The 17152-nt window shown below is 53.5% G+C and overlaps 1 protein-coding gene across 1 annotated transcript in view; it reads right to left on the bottom strand.

Annotated features, from left to right (window-relative positions):
• Window positions 1-785: 785 nt before the first annotated feature.
• PDHA1 (pyruvate dehydrogenase E1 subunit alpha 1) overlaps window positions 786-17152 on the bottom strand; it is a 60496-nt gene continuing 44129 nt past the window's right edge. Inside the window, exons 8-11 of the mRNA XM_076064012.1 lie at window positions 12596-12667; window positions 11861-11928; window positions 10169-10277; window positions 786-2326 (exon numbers count right to left, since the gene is read on the bottom strand). Coding sequence (XP_075920127.1) covers window positions 2162-2326; window positions 10169-10277; window positions 11861-11928; window positions 12596-12667 — 414 coding nt within the window. The 3' untranslated portion in view covers window positions 786-2161. The remainder of the gene's footprint in view (window positions 2327-10168; window positions 10278-11860; window positions 11929-12595; window positions 12668-17152) is intronic.

Genomic DNA, 17152 nt, shown 5'->3' with positions numbered 1-17152 from the left:
TCACTCACTCACTCACCCACTCACCCACTCACCCACTCACCACCCACTCACCCACATCACCACCCACTCACTCACTCACTCCACTCACCTCACTCATCACCACCACTCACTCACCCCACTCACTCACCTCACCCACCCACTCACTCACCCACTCACACTCTCCACTCACTCACTCACCCACCCACCACTCACCCACTCACACTCACCCACCCACTCACTCACTCACTCACCACTCACCCACTCACTCACCACACCACTCCACTCCACTCACCCACCCACCCACTCACTCATCCACTCACCCACCCACTCACCCACCCACTCACTCACCCACTCACCCACTCACTCACTCACCCACCTCACTCACTCACCCACTCACCCACCCACCCACTCACTCACCCCACCCACCCACTCACCCACCCACCCACTCACCCACCCACTCACTCACTCACCCCACTCACTCACTCACACCACTCACCCACCCACTCACTCACCCACCCACTCACCCACCCACTCACTCACCCACCCACTCACCCACCCACCCACTCACTCACTCACCCACTCACTCACTCACTCACCTCACCCACCCACCCACCCACTCACTCACCCACCCACCCACTCACCCCTCACCCACCCACCCACCCACTCACCCACCCACCCACTCACCCACCCACTCACCCACTCACCCACTCACCCACTCCACCCACCCACCCACTCACCCACTCACCCACCCACTCACCCACTCACCCACCCACTCACCCACTCACCCACCCACTCACCACACAGTGCACGCTAAGCAGGTTTATTGAACTCACACCAAGGGGCTGAGTGGTGTCCTCACCCCCAGTTGTGCGTAGCCCAGCCAACAACAATCTCTCTCCACTGGGGGTCTCTGTGAGAGTCTCTGTCCCAGTGTCTCCACGTGTCTCCCAGTGTCTCCACGTGTCTGTCCCCGTGTCTCCCTCTCTCCCCGTGTCTCTGTCCCCGTGTCTCCACGTGTCTCTCTCTCCCCGTGTCTTCTTCTCTCCCCGTGTCACCCCGTGTCTCCCCGTGTCTCCACGTGTCTCTCTCCCCGTGTCTCCCCGTGTCTCTGTCTCTCTCCCAGTGTCTCCCCCTGTCTCCCCGTGTCTCCCCGAGTCTCACCCTGTCTCCCCGTGTCTCCCCCTGTCTTTCCCTGTCTCCCCGTGTCTCCCCCGTGTCTCCCCCGTGTCTCCCCGTGTCTCCCCGTGTCTCCCCGTGTCTCCCCGTGTCTCCCCCTGTCTCCCCGTGTCTCCCCGTGTCTCCCAGAGTGTCCCCCCCTGTCTCCCCCTGTCTCCCAGTGTCTCCCAGAGTCCCCCCGTGTCTCCCAGAGTCTCCCAGAGTCTCCCAGAGTCTCCCAGAGTCTCCCCGTGTCTCCCCGTGTCTCCCCGTGTCTCCCAGAGTCTCCCAAAGTCCCCCAAAGTCCCCCAGAGTCTCCCCGTGTCTCCCAGAGTATCCCCGTGTCTCCCCGTGTCTCCCCGTGTGTCCCAGAGTCTCCCAGAGTGTCCCCGTGTCTCCCAGTGTCTCCTCGTGTCTCCCAGAGTCCTCTCTCCCAGTGTCTCCCAGTGTCTCCCAGAGTGTCCCAGAGTCTCCCAGAGTGTCCCCGTGTCTCCCCGTTTCTCCCCGTGTCTCCCAGAGTGTCCCAGAGTCTCCCAGAGTCTCCCAGAGTCTCCCAGAGTCTCCCAGAGTGTCCCCGTGTCTCCCCCTGTCTCCCAAAGTCCCCCAGAGTCTCCCCGTGTCTCCCAGAGTCTCCCCGTGTCTCCCCGTGTCTCCCGTGTCTCCCCGTGTCTCTCCTACGAGGTGCAGCGGACGCGCTGCCAGGGAGTGACACCACGTGCCAGGAAGTCCGCCCTCCGAGTGGAACACGTGACTCCCCGTGTCTCTCTCCCAGTGTCTCCCAGAGTCTCCCAGAGTCTCCCAGAGTGTCCCCGTGTCTCCCCGTGTCTCCCAGCGTCTCCCAGCGTCTCCCAGAGTCTCCCAGAGTCCCCCAGAGTGTCCCCCTGTCTCCCCGTGTCTCCCCGTGTCTCCCAGAGTCTCTCTCTCCCAGTGTCTCCCCGTGTCTCCCAGAGTCTCTCAGTGTCTCCCAGAGTCTCCCAGAGTGTCCCCGTGTCTCCCAGAGTGTCCCCGTGTCTCCCCGTGTCTCTCCCTACGAGGTGCAGCGGACACGCTGCCATGGAGTGACACCACGTGCCAGGAAGTCCGCCTCCGAGTGGAACACGTGACTCCCCAGGGCATCCATTGGCGGTTCTGGATCTGAGGTGGCAAAGGTGGCAGCATCCTCCACCTCTTTCCTCACAGCCGCATCCACCTCCTTCGGGGGGAGGGGACAGAGACACAGAGACACGGGGAGACAACGGGGAGACACGGGGGAGACACGGGGAGACACGGGGGAGGGAGACAGGAAGACAGAGAGACAGGGAGACAGTGAGAGAGAGAGAGACACGGGGAGACACGGGGAGACACGGGGACAGGGAGACAGGGAGACAGAGAGACACGGAGAGACACGGGGAGACACGGGGAGACACGGGGAGACACGGGGAGACACGGGGACAGACACGGGGGAGACAGTGAGACACGGGGAGACAGGGAGAGACACGGGGGAGACACGGGGAGATAGAGAGACAGAGAGAGACACGGGGAGACACGGGGGAGACAGTGAGACACGGGGAGACAGGGAGAGACACGGGGGAGACACGGGGAGATAGAGAGACAGAGAGAGACACGGGGAGACACGGGGGAGACAGTGAGACACAGGGAGACACGGGGAGACACGAGGAGACACGGGGAGACACGGGGAGACACGGGGGAGACACGGGGAGAGAGAGAGAGAGACACAGGGAGACAGAGACACAGGGAGAGAGAGATACAGGGAGAGAAAGACACAGAGACACGGGGGAGACACGGGGAGACACGGGGGACAGGGAGACAGGGAGACAGAGAGACAAGGAGAGAGAGAGAGAGACACAGGGAGAGAGAGATACAGGGAGAGAGAGAGACAGGGAGACAGAGAGACAGGGAGAGAGAGAGACACAGAGCACAGGGAGACACGGGGGAGACACGGGGAGACACGGGGGAGACAGGGAGACAGAGAGACACGGGGGAGACACAGGGAGACACGGGGAGACACGGGGGAGACAGAGACACAGAGACACGGGGAGACACAGGGAGACACGGGGAGACACGGGGGAGACACGGGGAGACACGGGGGAGACACGGGGAGAGAGAGAGAGAGAGACAGGGAGACAGAGACACAGGGAGAGAGAGACATAGGGAGACAGAGACACGGGGAGACACGGGGGAGACACGGGGGAGACAGAGAGACACAGGGAGAGAGAGAGACACAGGGAGACACAGGGAGACAGAGACACAGGGAGAGAGAGAGAGAGACAGGGAGACAGAGACACAGGGAGACAGAGACACAGGGAGAGAGATACAGGGGGAGAGAGAGACAGGGAGACAGAGAGACAGGGAGACAGAGAGACAGGGAGAGAGAGACAGGGAGAGAGAGAGACACAGACAGAGAGACACAGGGAGAGAGAGACAGAGACACAGGGAGAGACACAGACAGAGATACAGAGACAGAGGGAGACAGAGACACAGAGACACGGGGAGACACGGGGGAGACACGGGGAGACAGAGAGACACAGGGAGAGAGAGAGAGACACAGGGAGAGAGAGAGACACAGGGAGACAGAGACACAGGGAGAGAGAGACACAGGGAGAGAGAGACACAGGGAGACAGAGACACAGGGAGAGAGAGAGACAGGGAGAGAGAGAGACACAGGGAGACAGAGACACAGACACACAGGGAGACAGAGACACGGAGAGACAGGGAGAAAGGGAGACACGGGGAGACACAGGGAGACGGGGAGAGAGAGAGACACAGGGAGAGAGAGACACAGGGAGACAGAGACACAGGGAGAGAGAGAGACAGGGAGAGAGAGAGACACAGGGAGACAGAGACACAGACACACAGGGAGACAGAGACACGGAGACACAGGGAGAAAGGGAGACACGGGGAGACACAGGGAGACAGAGACACAGGGAGAGAGAGACACACAGGGAGAGAGAGAGACAGGGAAACAGAGACACAGGGAGAGAGAGACACAGGGAGACAGAAACACAGGGAGAGAGAGACACAGGGAGACAGAGACACAGGGAGAGAGAGACACAGGGAGACAGAGAGACAGAGAGACAGGGAGACAGAGACACAGGGAGACAGAGACACAGGGAGAGAGAGACACAGGGAGAGAGAGACACAGGGAGAGAGAGAGACACAGGGAGACAGAGACACAAGGAGACAGAGACACAGGGAGACAGAGACACAGACAGAGAGAGACACAGGGAGAGAGAGAGACACAGGGAGACAGAGAGACACAAGGAGACAGGGACACGGGGAGACAGAGAGACAGGGAGACAGAGAGACAGAGAGACAGGGAGACACAGAGAGACACAGAGACACAGGGAGACAGAGACACAGAGACACAGAGAGAAAGAGAGAGCCACAGACAGACACAGGGAGACAGAGACACAAAGACACGGAGACACGGGGGAGACAGGGAGACAGGGAGAGACACAGAGAGACCCAGAGAGACACAGGGAGACAGAGACACAGAGACACAGAGAGAAAGAGAGAGAGAGACACACAGACAGAAACACAGAGACACGGAGACACGGAGACACGGGGACACGGGGAGACACAGAGAGACACAGAGACAGAGAGACACAGGGAGAGACACAGGGAGAGAGACAGAGAGAGACAAAGGGAGAGAGACAGAGAGTCAGAGAGACACAGGGAGAGAGAGACACAGGGAGAGAGAGACACAGGGAGAGAGACAGAGAAAGACACACAGAGAGACACAGAGACAGAGACACAGAGAGACAGATAGACATAGAGACACAGGGAGAGAGACAGAGACACAGGGAGAGAGACAGACAGACAGAGAGAGAGAGACAGAGACAGAGACACAGAGAGACAGAGAGAGAGACAGAGACACAGAGAGACAGAGAGAGACAGAGAGAGAGACAGAGACAGAGACACGGACAGATAGAGACAGAGAGAGACACGGACAGACAGAGACACAGAGACAGAGACAGAGAGAGAAAGACACAGAGAGAGACAGAGAGAGAGACAAAGAGAGAGAGAGAGACAGAGAGAGAGAGACACAGAGACAGAGAGACAGAGAGAGACACAGAGACAGAGAGAGAGACAGAGAGACACAGAGACAGAGAGAGACAGAGAGACAGACAGAGACACAGAGAGAGACAGAGACAGACAGAGACACAGAGACAGAGAGAGAGAGACAGACAGAGACACAGAGACAGAGAGAGAGACACAGAGACAGAGAGAGAGAGAGACAGACAGAGACACAGAGACACAGACAGAGAGACAGACACAGACAGAGACAGAGACACAGACACAGAGACAGAGAGACAGACACGGACAGACAGAGACACAGAGACACAGGGAGACAGAGAGACAGACAGAGACACAGAGAGACAGAGACACAGAGACACAGAGAGACAGAGACACAGAGACACAGACAGAGATAGAGAGACAGAGACACAGAGACACAGAGACACAGACAGACACAGAGACAGAGAGACAGAGAGACAGAGAGAGAGAGACAGAGAGACAGAGACAGAGAGACACAGAGACAGAGACACAGAGAGACAGAGACACAGAGAGACAAAGAGACAGAGACAGAGACACAGAGAGACAGACAGATACACAGAGAGACACAGACAGAGACACAGAGACACAGAGACACAGAGAGACAGACAGAGACACAGAGAGACAGAGACACAGAGAGACACAGAGACAGAGAGAGACAGACAGAGACACAGAGACAGACAGAGACACGGACGGACAGAGGCACAGAGAGACAGAGACAGAGACAGAGAGACACAGAGACAGAGAGACAGACAGACAGACACAGAGAGACACAGAGACACAGAGAGACACAGAGACACAGAGAGACAGAGACACAGAGAGACAGAGACACAGAGAGACACAGAGACACAGAGAGACAGAGACAGAGAGACGATCAAGACACAGAGACACAGAGACACAGAGAGACAGACAGAGACACAGAGACAGAGAGACAGACAGACAGACACAGAGAGACAGAGAGACAGAGAGAGAGAGACACGGACAGACAGAGACACAGAGACAGACACAGAGAGACAGAGAGACAGAGAGAGACACAGAGACAGAGAGAGAGAGACACGGACAGAGAGACAGACAGAGAGACAGAGAGAGAGAGAGACGGACAGATAGAGAGACAGAGAGAGACACAGAGAGAGACACAGACAGACAGAGACACAGAGAGACAGAGACAGAGACACAGAGACACAGAGACAGAGACACAGAGACACAGAGAGACAGAGACACAGAGACACAGAGAGACAGACAGAGGCACAGAGAGACAGAGACAGAGAGACGATCAAGACAAGGTGCCCCACCAGGTAGCCTGCAACGGTCTTTGCCGCCGGCTCTCCTCACCGCGGCGCCACCACTCCTAGCCGCATCTCTCCTCACAAACCGGTGACTCCCCTCGTGATCATGTGATCTGGTGATCAGGTGACCTGGTGATCTGGTGATCAGGTGACCTGGTGATCTGGTGATCATGTGACCTGGTGATCAGGTGATCATGTGACCTGGTGATCAGGTGACCTGGTGATCTGGTGATCAGGTGACCTGGTGATCTGGTGATCATGTGACCTGGTGATCAGGTGACTTGGTGATCTGGTGATCAGGTGACCTGGTGATCAGGTGACTTGGTGATCTGGTGATCTGGTGACCTGGTGATCATGTGACCTGGTGATCAGGTGACTTGGTGATCTGGTGATCTGGTGATCAGGTGACCTGGTGATCATGTGACCTGGTGATCAGGTGACTTGGTGATCTGGTGATCAGGTGACCTGGTGATCTGGTGATCATGTGACCTGGTGATCAGGTGACTTGGTGATCTGGTGATCAGGTGACCTGGTGATCTGGTGATCATGTGACCTGGTGATCAGGTGACTTGGTGATCTGGTGATCATGTGACCTGGTGATCAGGTGACTTGGTGATCTGGTGATCATGTGACTTGGTGATCTGATGATCAGGTGACCTGGTGATTTGGTGATCAGGTGACCCGGTAATCTGATGATCATGTGACCTGGTGATCTGATGATCAGGTGACCTGGTGATCTGATGATCATGTGACCTGGTGATTTGGTGATCAGGTGACCTGGTGATCTGATGATCATGTGACCTGGTGATTTGGTAATCAGCTGACTTGGTGATCTGATGACCAGGTGACTTGGTTATCTGATGATCAGGTGACTTGGTGATCTGATGATCAGGTGACTTGGTGATCTGATGATCAGCTGACTTGGTGATCTGATGATCAGCTGACTTGGTGATCTGATGATCAGCTGGCTTGGTGATCTGATGATCAGTTGACTTGGTGATCTGATGATCAGATGATTTGGTGATCTGATGATCAGCTGACTTGGTGATCTGGTGATTAGGTGACCTGGTGATCTGATGATCAGGTGACTTGGTGATCTGATGATCAGCTGACTTGGTGATCTGATGATCAGCTGACTTGGTGATCTGATGATCAGCTGGCTTGGTGATCTGATGATCAGTTGACTTGGTGATCTGATGATCAGATGATTTGGTGATCTGATGATCAGCTGACTTGGTGATCTGGTGATTAGGTGACCTGGTGATCTGATGATCATGTGACCTGGTGATCCGATGATCATGTGACCTGGTGATCTGGTGATCAGCTGACTTGGTGATCTGATGATCAGGTGACCTGGTGATCTGATGATCATGTGACCTGGTGATTTGGTGATCAGGTGATTTGGTGATCAGGTGATTTGGTGATCAGGTGATTTGGTGATCTGATGATCAGCTGACATGGTGATCTGATGATCATGTGACCTGGTGATTTGGTGATCAGGTGACCTGGTGATCTGATGATCATGTGACCTGGTGATTTGACGATCAGCTGACTTGGTGATCTGATGATGAGGTGACTTGGTGATCTGATGATCAGCTGACTTGGTGATCTGATGATCAGCTGACTTGGTGATCTGATGATGAGCTGACTTGGTGATCTGATGATCAGCTGACTTGGTGATCTGATGATCAGCTGACTTGGTGATCTGATGATCAGCTGACTTGGTGATCTGATGATCAGCTGACTTGGTGATCTGATGATCAGCTGACTTGGTGATCTGATGATCAGCTGACTTGGTGATCTGGTGATTAGGTGACCTGGTGATCTGATGATCATGTGACCTGGTGATCCGATGATCATGTGACCTGGTGATCTGGTAACCAGGTGATTTGGTGATATGGTGATCAGGTGATTTGGTGATCAGGTGATTTGGTGATCTGATGATCAGCTGACATGGTGATCTGATGATCATGTGACCTGGTGATTTGGTGATCAGGTGACCTGGTGATCTGATGATCATGTGACCTGGTGATCTGATGATCAGGTGACTTGGTGATCTGATGATCAGCTGACTTGGTGATCTGATGATCAGATGATTTGGTGATCTGATGCTCATGTGACCTGGTGATCAGGTGACCTGGTGATCTGATGATCAGCTGACTTGGTCATCTGATGATGAGCTGACTTGGTGATCTGATGATCAGCTGACTTGGTGATCTGATGATCAGCTGACTTGGTGATCTGATGATCAGCTGACTTGGTGATCTGATGATCAGCTGACTTGGTGATCTGATGATGAGCTGACTTGGTGATCTGATGATGAGCTGACTTGGTGATCTGATGATCAGCTGACTTGGTGATCTGATGATCAGCTGACTTGGTGATCTGATGATCAGCTGACTTGGTGATCTGATGATCAGCTGACTTGGTGATCTGATGATCAGCTGACTTGGTGATCTGATGATCAGCTGACTTGGTGATCTGGTGATTAGGTGACCTGGTGATCTGATGATCATGTGACCTGGTGATCCGATGATCATGTGACCTGGTGATCTGGTAATCAGGTGATTTGGTGATATGGTGATCAGGTGATTTGGTGATCAGGTGATTTGGTGATCTGATGATCAGCTGACATGGTGATCTGATGATCATGTGACCTGGTGATTTGGTAATCAGGTGACCTGGTGATCTGATGATCATGTGACCTGGTGATCTGATGATCAGGTGACTTGGTGATCTGATGATCAGCTGACTTGGTGATCTGATGATCAGATGATTTGGTGATCTGATGCTCATGTGACCTGGTGATCAGGTGACCTGGTGATCTGATGATCAGCTGACTTGGTCATCTGATGATGAGCTGACTTGGTGATCTGATGATCAGCTGACTTGGTGATCTGATGATCAGCTGACTTGGTGATCTGATGATCAGCTGACTTGATGATCTGATGATCAGCTGACTTGGTGATCTGATGATCAGCTGACTTGGTGATCTGATGATCAGCTGACTTGGTGATCTGATGATCAGCTGACTTGGTGATCTGATGATCAGCTGACTTGGTGATCTGATGATCAGCTGACTTGGTGATCTGATGATCAGCTGACTTGGTGATCTGATGATCAGCTGACTTGGTGATCTGATGATCAGCTGACTTGGTGATCTGATGATCAGCTGACTTGGTGATCTGATGATCAGCTGACTTGGTGATCTGATGATCAGCTGACTTGGTGATCTGATGATCAGGTGACTTGGTGATCTGATGATCAGCTGACTTGGTGATCTGATGATCAGCTGACTTGGTGATCTGATGATCAGCTGACTTGGTGATCTGATGATCAGCTGACTTGGTGATCTGATGATCAGCTGACTTGGTGATCTGATGATCAGCTGACTTGGTGATCTGATGATCAGCTGACTTGGTGATCTGATGATCAGCTGACTTGGTGATCTGATGATCAGCTGACTTGGTGATCTGATGATCAGCTGACTTGGTGATCTGATGATCAGCTGACTTGGTGATCTGATGATCAGCTGACTTGGTGATCTGATGATCAGCTGACTTGGTGATCTGATGATCAGCTGACTTGGTGATCTGATGATCAGCTGACTTGGTGATCTGATGATCTGGTGATCAGGTGATCTGGTGACCTGGTGATCAGGTGACCCTGTGACCCGGTGACCCCCATCGACTGACCTTCAGCTCCTCGATTGAGCTGAGGTTGTGGCTGAGGATACGATCCTTGAGCAGAGAGATGGGGTCACTCTTGGTACGGACTTCCTGAATCTCCTCTCTCGTGCGGTAGCTGTTGGGAGAGGCGGGGGGGGGGGGGTGAGTGAGTGGGTGAGTAGGGGGGTAGGGGGGTGAGTGAGTAAGTAGGGGAGTGAGTGGGTGAGTGGGTGGGTGAGTGGGTGGGTGAGTGAGTGAGTGGGTGAGTGGGTGAGTGAGTGGGTGAGTGTGTGAGTGAGTAGGGGGGTGAGTGGGTGGGTGGGTGAGTGAGTGGGTGGGTGAGTGAGTGAGTGGGTGAGTGAGTAGGTGAGTGAGTGGGTGAGTGAGTGAGTGAGTGGGTGAGTGGGTGAGTGGGTGAGTGAGTGAGTGAGTGGGTGAGTGAGTGGGTGAGTGAGTGGGTGAGTGAGTGGGTGAGTGAGTGGGTGAGTGAGTGGATGAGTGAGTGGGTGAGTGGGTGTGTGAGTGAGTGAGTGGGTGAGTGGGTGAGTGAGTGAGTGGGTGAGTGGGTGGGTGAGTGAGTGGGTGAGTGAGTGGGTGAGTGGGTGGGTGAGTGAGTGGGTGAGTGAGTGGGTGAGTGAGTGGGTGGGTGGGTGGGTGAGTGAGTGGGTGGGTGGGTGGGTGAGTGGGTGAGTGAGTGAGTGGATGAGTGAGTGGGTGAGTGGGTGTGTGAGTGAGTGAGTGGGTGAGTGGGTGGGTGAGTGAGTGGGTGAGTGAGTGGGTGAGTGAGTGGGTGGGTGGGTGGGTGAGTGAGTGGGTGGGTGGGTGGGTGAGTGAGTGGGTGATTGGGTGAGTGAGTGGGTGAGTGAGTGGGTGAGTGAGTGAGTGGGTGAGTGAGTGGGTGAGTGAGTGAGTGAGTGGGTGAGTGAGTGAGTGAGTGGGTGAGTGGGTGAGTGAGTGAGTGAGTGGGTGAGTGAGTGGGTGAGTGAGTGGGTGAGTGAGTGGGTGAGTGTGTAGGTGAGTGTGTAGGTGAGTGTGTGGGTGAGTGAGTGAGTGAGTGGGTGGGTGAGTGAGTGAGTGAGTGGGTGGGTGAGTGGGTGGGTGAGTGGGTGGGTGAGTGAGTGAGTGGGTGGGTGAGTGGGTGAGTGAGTGAGTGGGTGAGTGAGTGAGTGAGTGGGTGAGTGAGTGAGTGGGTGAGTGGGTGAGTGGGTGGGTGAGTGGGTGAGTGAGTGGGTGAGTGAGTGGGTGAGTGAGTGGGTGAGTGGGTGAGTGAGTGGATGAGTGAGTGAGTGAGTGGGTGAGTGGGTGAGTGGGTGGGTGAGTGGGTGAGTGAGTGGGTGAGTGAGTGGGTGAGTGAATGGGTGAGTGAGTGAGTGGGTGAGTGACTGAGTGAGTGAGTGGGTGAGTGAATGGGTGAGTGAGTGAGTGGGTGAGTGACTGAGTGACTGAGTGAGTGAGTGGGTGAGTGAGTGAGTGGGTGAGTGAGTGGGTGAGTGAATGGGTGAGTGAGTGAGTGGGTGAGTGACTGAGTGAGTGAGTGGGTGAGTGACTGAGTGAGTGAGTGGGTGAGTGAATGGGTGAGTGAGTGAGTGAGTGGGTGAGTGACTGAGTGAGTGAGTGGGTGAGTGAATGGGTGAGTGAGTGAGTGGGTGAGTGACTGAGTGACTGAGTGAGTGAGTGGGTGAGTGAGTGGGTGAGTGAGTGAGTGGGTGAGTGATTCACCTCACACCAGGGTCACTCATGCTGTGGCCGTGGTATCTGTAGGTCTGTAGCTCCATCACTATGGGTCCCTGATATAGGAAGTGACATCACAACCACCACTGTCACCACCACACAGGAAGTGACATCGCCGCCACCACTACCACACAGGAAGTGACATCACCACCACCATCACCACCATGCAGGAAGTGACATCACCATGCAGGACGTGACATCAACGCTGTACAGGAAGTGACTTCATGTAAGCCATTGGATGTTGTGATGGCGGTGATGTTGGTGATGGTGGTGGTGATGGTGATGGTCACGGTGGTGGTGACGTTGGTGGTGATGGTGATGGTGGTGACGGTGGTGGTGGTGGTGATGGTGGTGATGATGGTGATGGTGGTGATGGTGGTGGTGGTGATGGTGGTGATGATGTTGATGGTGACGGTGGTGACGATGGTGACGGTGGTGATGACGATGTTGATGATGGTGGTGATGTTGATGATGACGATGTTGACGATGGTGGTGATGATGATGTTGATGATGATGACGGTGATGATGGTGGTGATGATGGTGACGGTGGTGATGATGGTGACGATGTTGACGATGGTGGTGATGATGATGTTGATGATGGTGATGATGGTGGTGGTGGTGGAGGTGATGTTGATGATGATGTTGACGATGTTGATGTTGATGATGATGTTGATGGTGATGATGATGGTGATGTTGATGACGATGTTGGTGACGTCACAGCACCTTGTTGGAGCGAGCGTGATCTGCGGCAAAGGCAGTGGCCTCCCGCACGCACAGCACGTCCATACCATCCACCTGCAGGTACACACACACAGGTACTCACACACATACCACAGGTACACACAGGTACACATAACACAGGTACACAACACACAGCACGTCCATACCATCCACCTGCAGGTACACACAACACACACAACACACACAACCCACACAACACACAGCACGTCCATACCATCCACCTGCAGGTACACAGGTACACAAAAAGACAAAGATCCCCCGTATAGCCTTAACAGACTGTAGGGGCAAGTGCTGTTAGCGAGCACCTATGAAGGCCGGAACGGTACACGAGGGGGTGGGTGGCCAGCACCACGCCCGACCGCCTTTGTCTCCCTAGTGACGATGTTTACACACCGCACCAGGTACTCATTTGAGGCTGAGTCGACCTAGGGGAGGCCCGGGACCGGTTCAGATAATCGTCACTGGTGTTGGCCGTGAGCGGGAATCGAACCCGGGTCGCCAGGTTCATAGCGCAGTGCGCTAACCGCTACACTATCGCTCCCCTGTGTGTACCTGTACACAGGTACACACACAGGTACTCACACACAGGTACACATAACACACAGGTACACACAACACACAGGTACACACAACACACAGGTACACATAACACACAGGTACACACAACACACAGGTACACACACACAGGTACACATAACACACAGGTACACATAACACACAGGTACACACAACACACAGGTACACACACACAGGTACACATAACACACAGGTACACAACACACAGGTACACACACACACACATACCACAGGTACTCACACAACACACACACACACAACACACAGCACGTCCATACCATCCACCTGCAGGTACACAGGTACACAACACAGGTACACATAACACACATACCACAGGTACACACACATACCACAGGTACACACATAACACATACACACACATACACACACATACACACACCACACACACACACACAGCACGTCCATACCATCCACATGCAGGTACACAACACACACAGGTACACAACACACACACACAGGTACACATAACACACAGGTACACAACACACACACACAGGTACACATAACACACAGGTACACACACACACACATACACACACAACACACAGCACGTCCATACCATCCACCTGCAGGTACACACACACAGGTGCACACAGGTACACACACACATACACACACAACACACACACATACCACAGGTACACACACACACAAACACAACACACAGCACGTCCATACCATCCACCTGCAGGTACACAACACACATAACACACATACCACAGGTACTCACAGGTACTCACACGTACCACAGGTACTCACACACATACCACAGGTACTCACACAACACACACAACACACACACAACACACAGCACGTCCATACCATCCACCTGCAGGTACACAACACACAACACAGGTACACATAACACACAGGTACACATAACACACAGGTACACATAACACACAGGTACACATAACACACAGGTACACAACACACAGGTACACACACAACACAGGTACACACAGGTACACACACACAGGTACACACACACAGGTACTCACACACATACCACAGGTACACACAGGTACACAACACACACACAATACACACAACACACACACAACACACAGCACGTCCATACCATCCACCTGCAGGTACACAACACACAACACAGGTACTCACACGTACCACAGGTACACACACACATACCACAGGTACTCACACAACACACACAACACACACACAACACACACACACAACACACACACACAACACTCACACACAACACTCACACACACAGCACGTCCATACCATCCACCTGCAGGTACACAACACACACACACAGGTACTCACACATACCACAGGTACACAACACAGGTACACAACACACAGGTACTCACAGGTACACACACAACACACAGCACGTCCATACCATCCACCTGCAGGTACTCACACACATACCACAGGTACACACACACAGGTTCTCAGGTACTCACACACATACCACAGGTACACATAACACACAGGTACACACACACACATACACACACAGGTACTCACACCAGGTACACATAACACACAACACACACAACACACACACAACACATACACACACAAACACAACACACAGCACGTCCATACCATCCACCTGCAGGTACACAACACAGGTACTCACACACATACCACAGGTACTCACACACATACCACAGGTACACACAGGTACACACACACATACACATACACACAAACACAACACACAGCACGTCCATACCATCCACCTGCAGGTACACAACACACACAGGTACTCACACGTACCACAGGTACTCACACACATACCACAGGTACACAACACACAGGTACTCACAGGTACTCACACAACACACACAACACACACACAACACACAGCACGTCCATACCATCCACCTGCAGGTACACAACACACAGGTACTCACTCACCACAGGTACTCACACACCACAGGTACACACACACCACAGGTACTCACACACCACAGGTACTCACCACAGGTACTCACTCACCACAGGTACTCACACACCACAGGTACTCACTCACCACAGGTACTCACACACCACAGGTACTCACACACCACAGGTACTCACCACAGGTACTCACACACCACAGGTACTCACACACCACAGGTACTCACCACAGGTACTCACACACCACAGGTACTCACACACACCACAGGTACTCACTCACCACAGGTACTCACACACCACAGGTACTCACACACCACAGGTACTCACCACAGGTACTCACACACCACAGGTACTCACACACCACAGGTACTCACTCACCACAGGTACTCACCACAGGTACTCACACACCACAGGTACTCACACACCACAGGTACTCTCCACAGGTACTCACACACCACAGGTACTCACACACCACAGGTACTCACACACCACAGGTACTCACACACCACAGGTACTCACCACAGGTACTCACACACCACAGGTACTCACACACCACAGGTACTCACACCAGGCACTCTCCACAGGTACTCACACACCACAGGTACTCACCACAGGTACTCACACACCACAGGTACTCACACACCACAGGTACTCTCCACAGGTACTCACACACCACAGGTACTCACACACCACAGGTACTCACACCAGGTACTCACACACCACAGGTACTCCCCATAGGTACTCTCCACAGGTACTCACACACCACAGGTACTCTCCACAGGTACTCACACACCACAGGTACTCACACACCACAGGTACTCACACACCACAGGTACTCACCACAGGTACTCACACACCACAGGTACTCACACACCACAGGTACTCACACACCACAGGTACTCACCACAGGTACTCACTCACCACAGGTACTCACACACCACAGGTACTCACACACCACAGGTACTCACAGGTACTCACACACCACAGGTACTCACACACCACAGGTACTCACACACCACAGGTACTCACACACCACAGGTACACACCACAGGTACTCCCCACAGGTACTCACACACCACAGGTACTCACACAGGTACTCACACACCACAGGTACTCACACACCACAGGTACACACCACAGGTACTCACACACCACAGGTACTCACACAGGTACTCACACACCACAGGTACTCACACACCACAGGTACACACCACAGGTACTCACCACAGGTACTCACACACCACAGGTACTCACCACAGGTACTCACCACAGGTACTCACACACCACAGGTACTCACACACCACAGGTACTCTCCACAGGTACTCACACACCACAGGTACTCACCACAGGTACTCACACACCACAGGTACTCACCACAGGTACTCACCACAGGTACTCACACACCACAGGTACTCACACACCACAGGTACTCTCCACAGGTACTCTCCACAGGTACTCCCCACAGGGTGTGGTGTGTTGTAATTTTGTGATGCTCCCTCTAGTGAGGGAGCCAGGGCCTTGCTCAAACAATGAATAACGTTTGCCGAAAGTGCCTCTCGTGTCTACACTGACTGACTGACTGCCGCATGACTGAGTGACTGACTGACTGAATGACTGAATGACTGACTGACTGAATGACTGACTGAATGACTGACTGAGTGACTGAGTGACTGAATGAATGACTGAGTGACTGACCGCATGACTGACTGACTGACTGAGTGACTGAGTGAGTGACTGAGTGACTGAATGAATGACTGAGTGACTGACCGCATGACTGACTGACTGACTGAGTGACTGACTGAATGACTGACTGAATGACTGACTGACCGCATGACTGACTGACTGAGTGACTGAATGACTGACTGAATGACTGACTGAGTGACTGAATGATTGAGTGACTCACCGACTGACTGACTGACTGAATGACTGAGTGACTGAATGAGTGACTGACTGCCGCATGACTGACTGACTGAGTGACTGAATGACTGACTGACTGCCGCATGACTGAGTGACTGACTGAGTGACTGACTGACCGCATGGCTGACTGACTGACTGAATGACTGA

This window comes from Petromyzon marinus, unplaced genomic scaffold (assembly GCF_048934315.1).
Source record: "Petromyzon marinus isolate PM22_M1 ecotype Great Lakes invasive population unplaced genomic scaffold, UKy_Petmar_22M1.pri1.0 PM_Scaffold_263, whole genome shotgun sequence".
In the NCBI taxonomy this organism is placed as follows: domain Eukaryota; kingdom Metazoa; phylum Chordata; class Hyperoartia; order Petromyzontiformes; family Petromyzontidae; genus Petromyzon; species Petromyzon marinus.
This window is presented reverse-complemented; position numbering and strand designations above follow the sequence as displayed.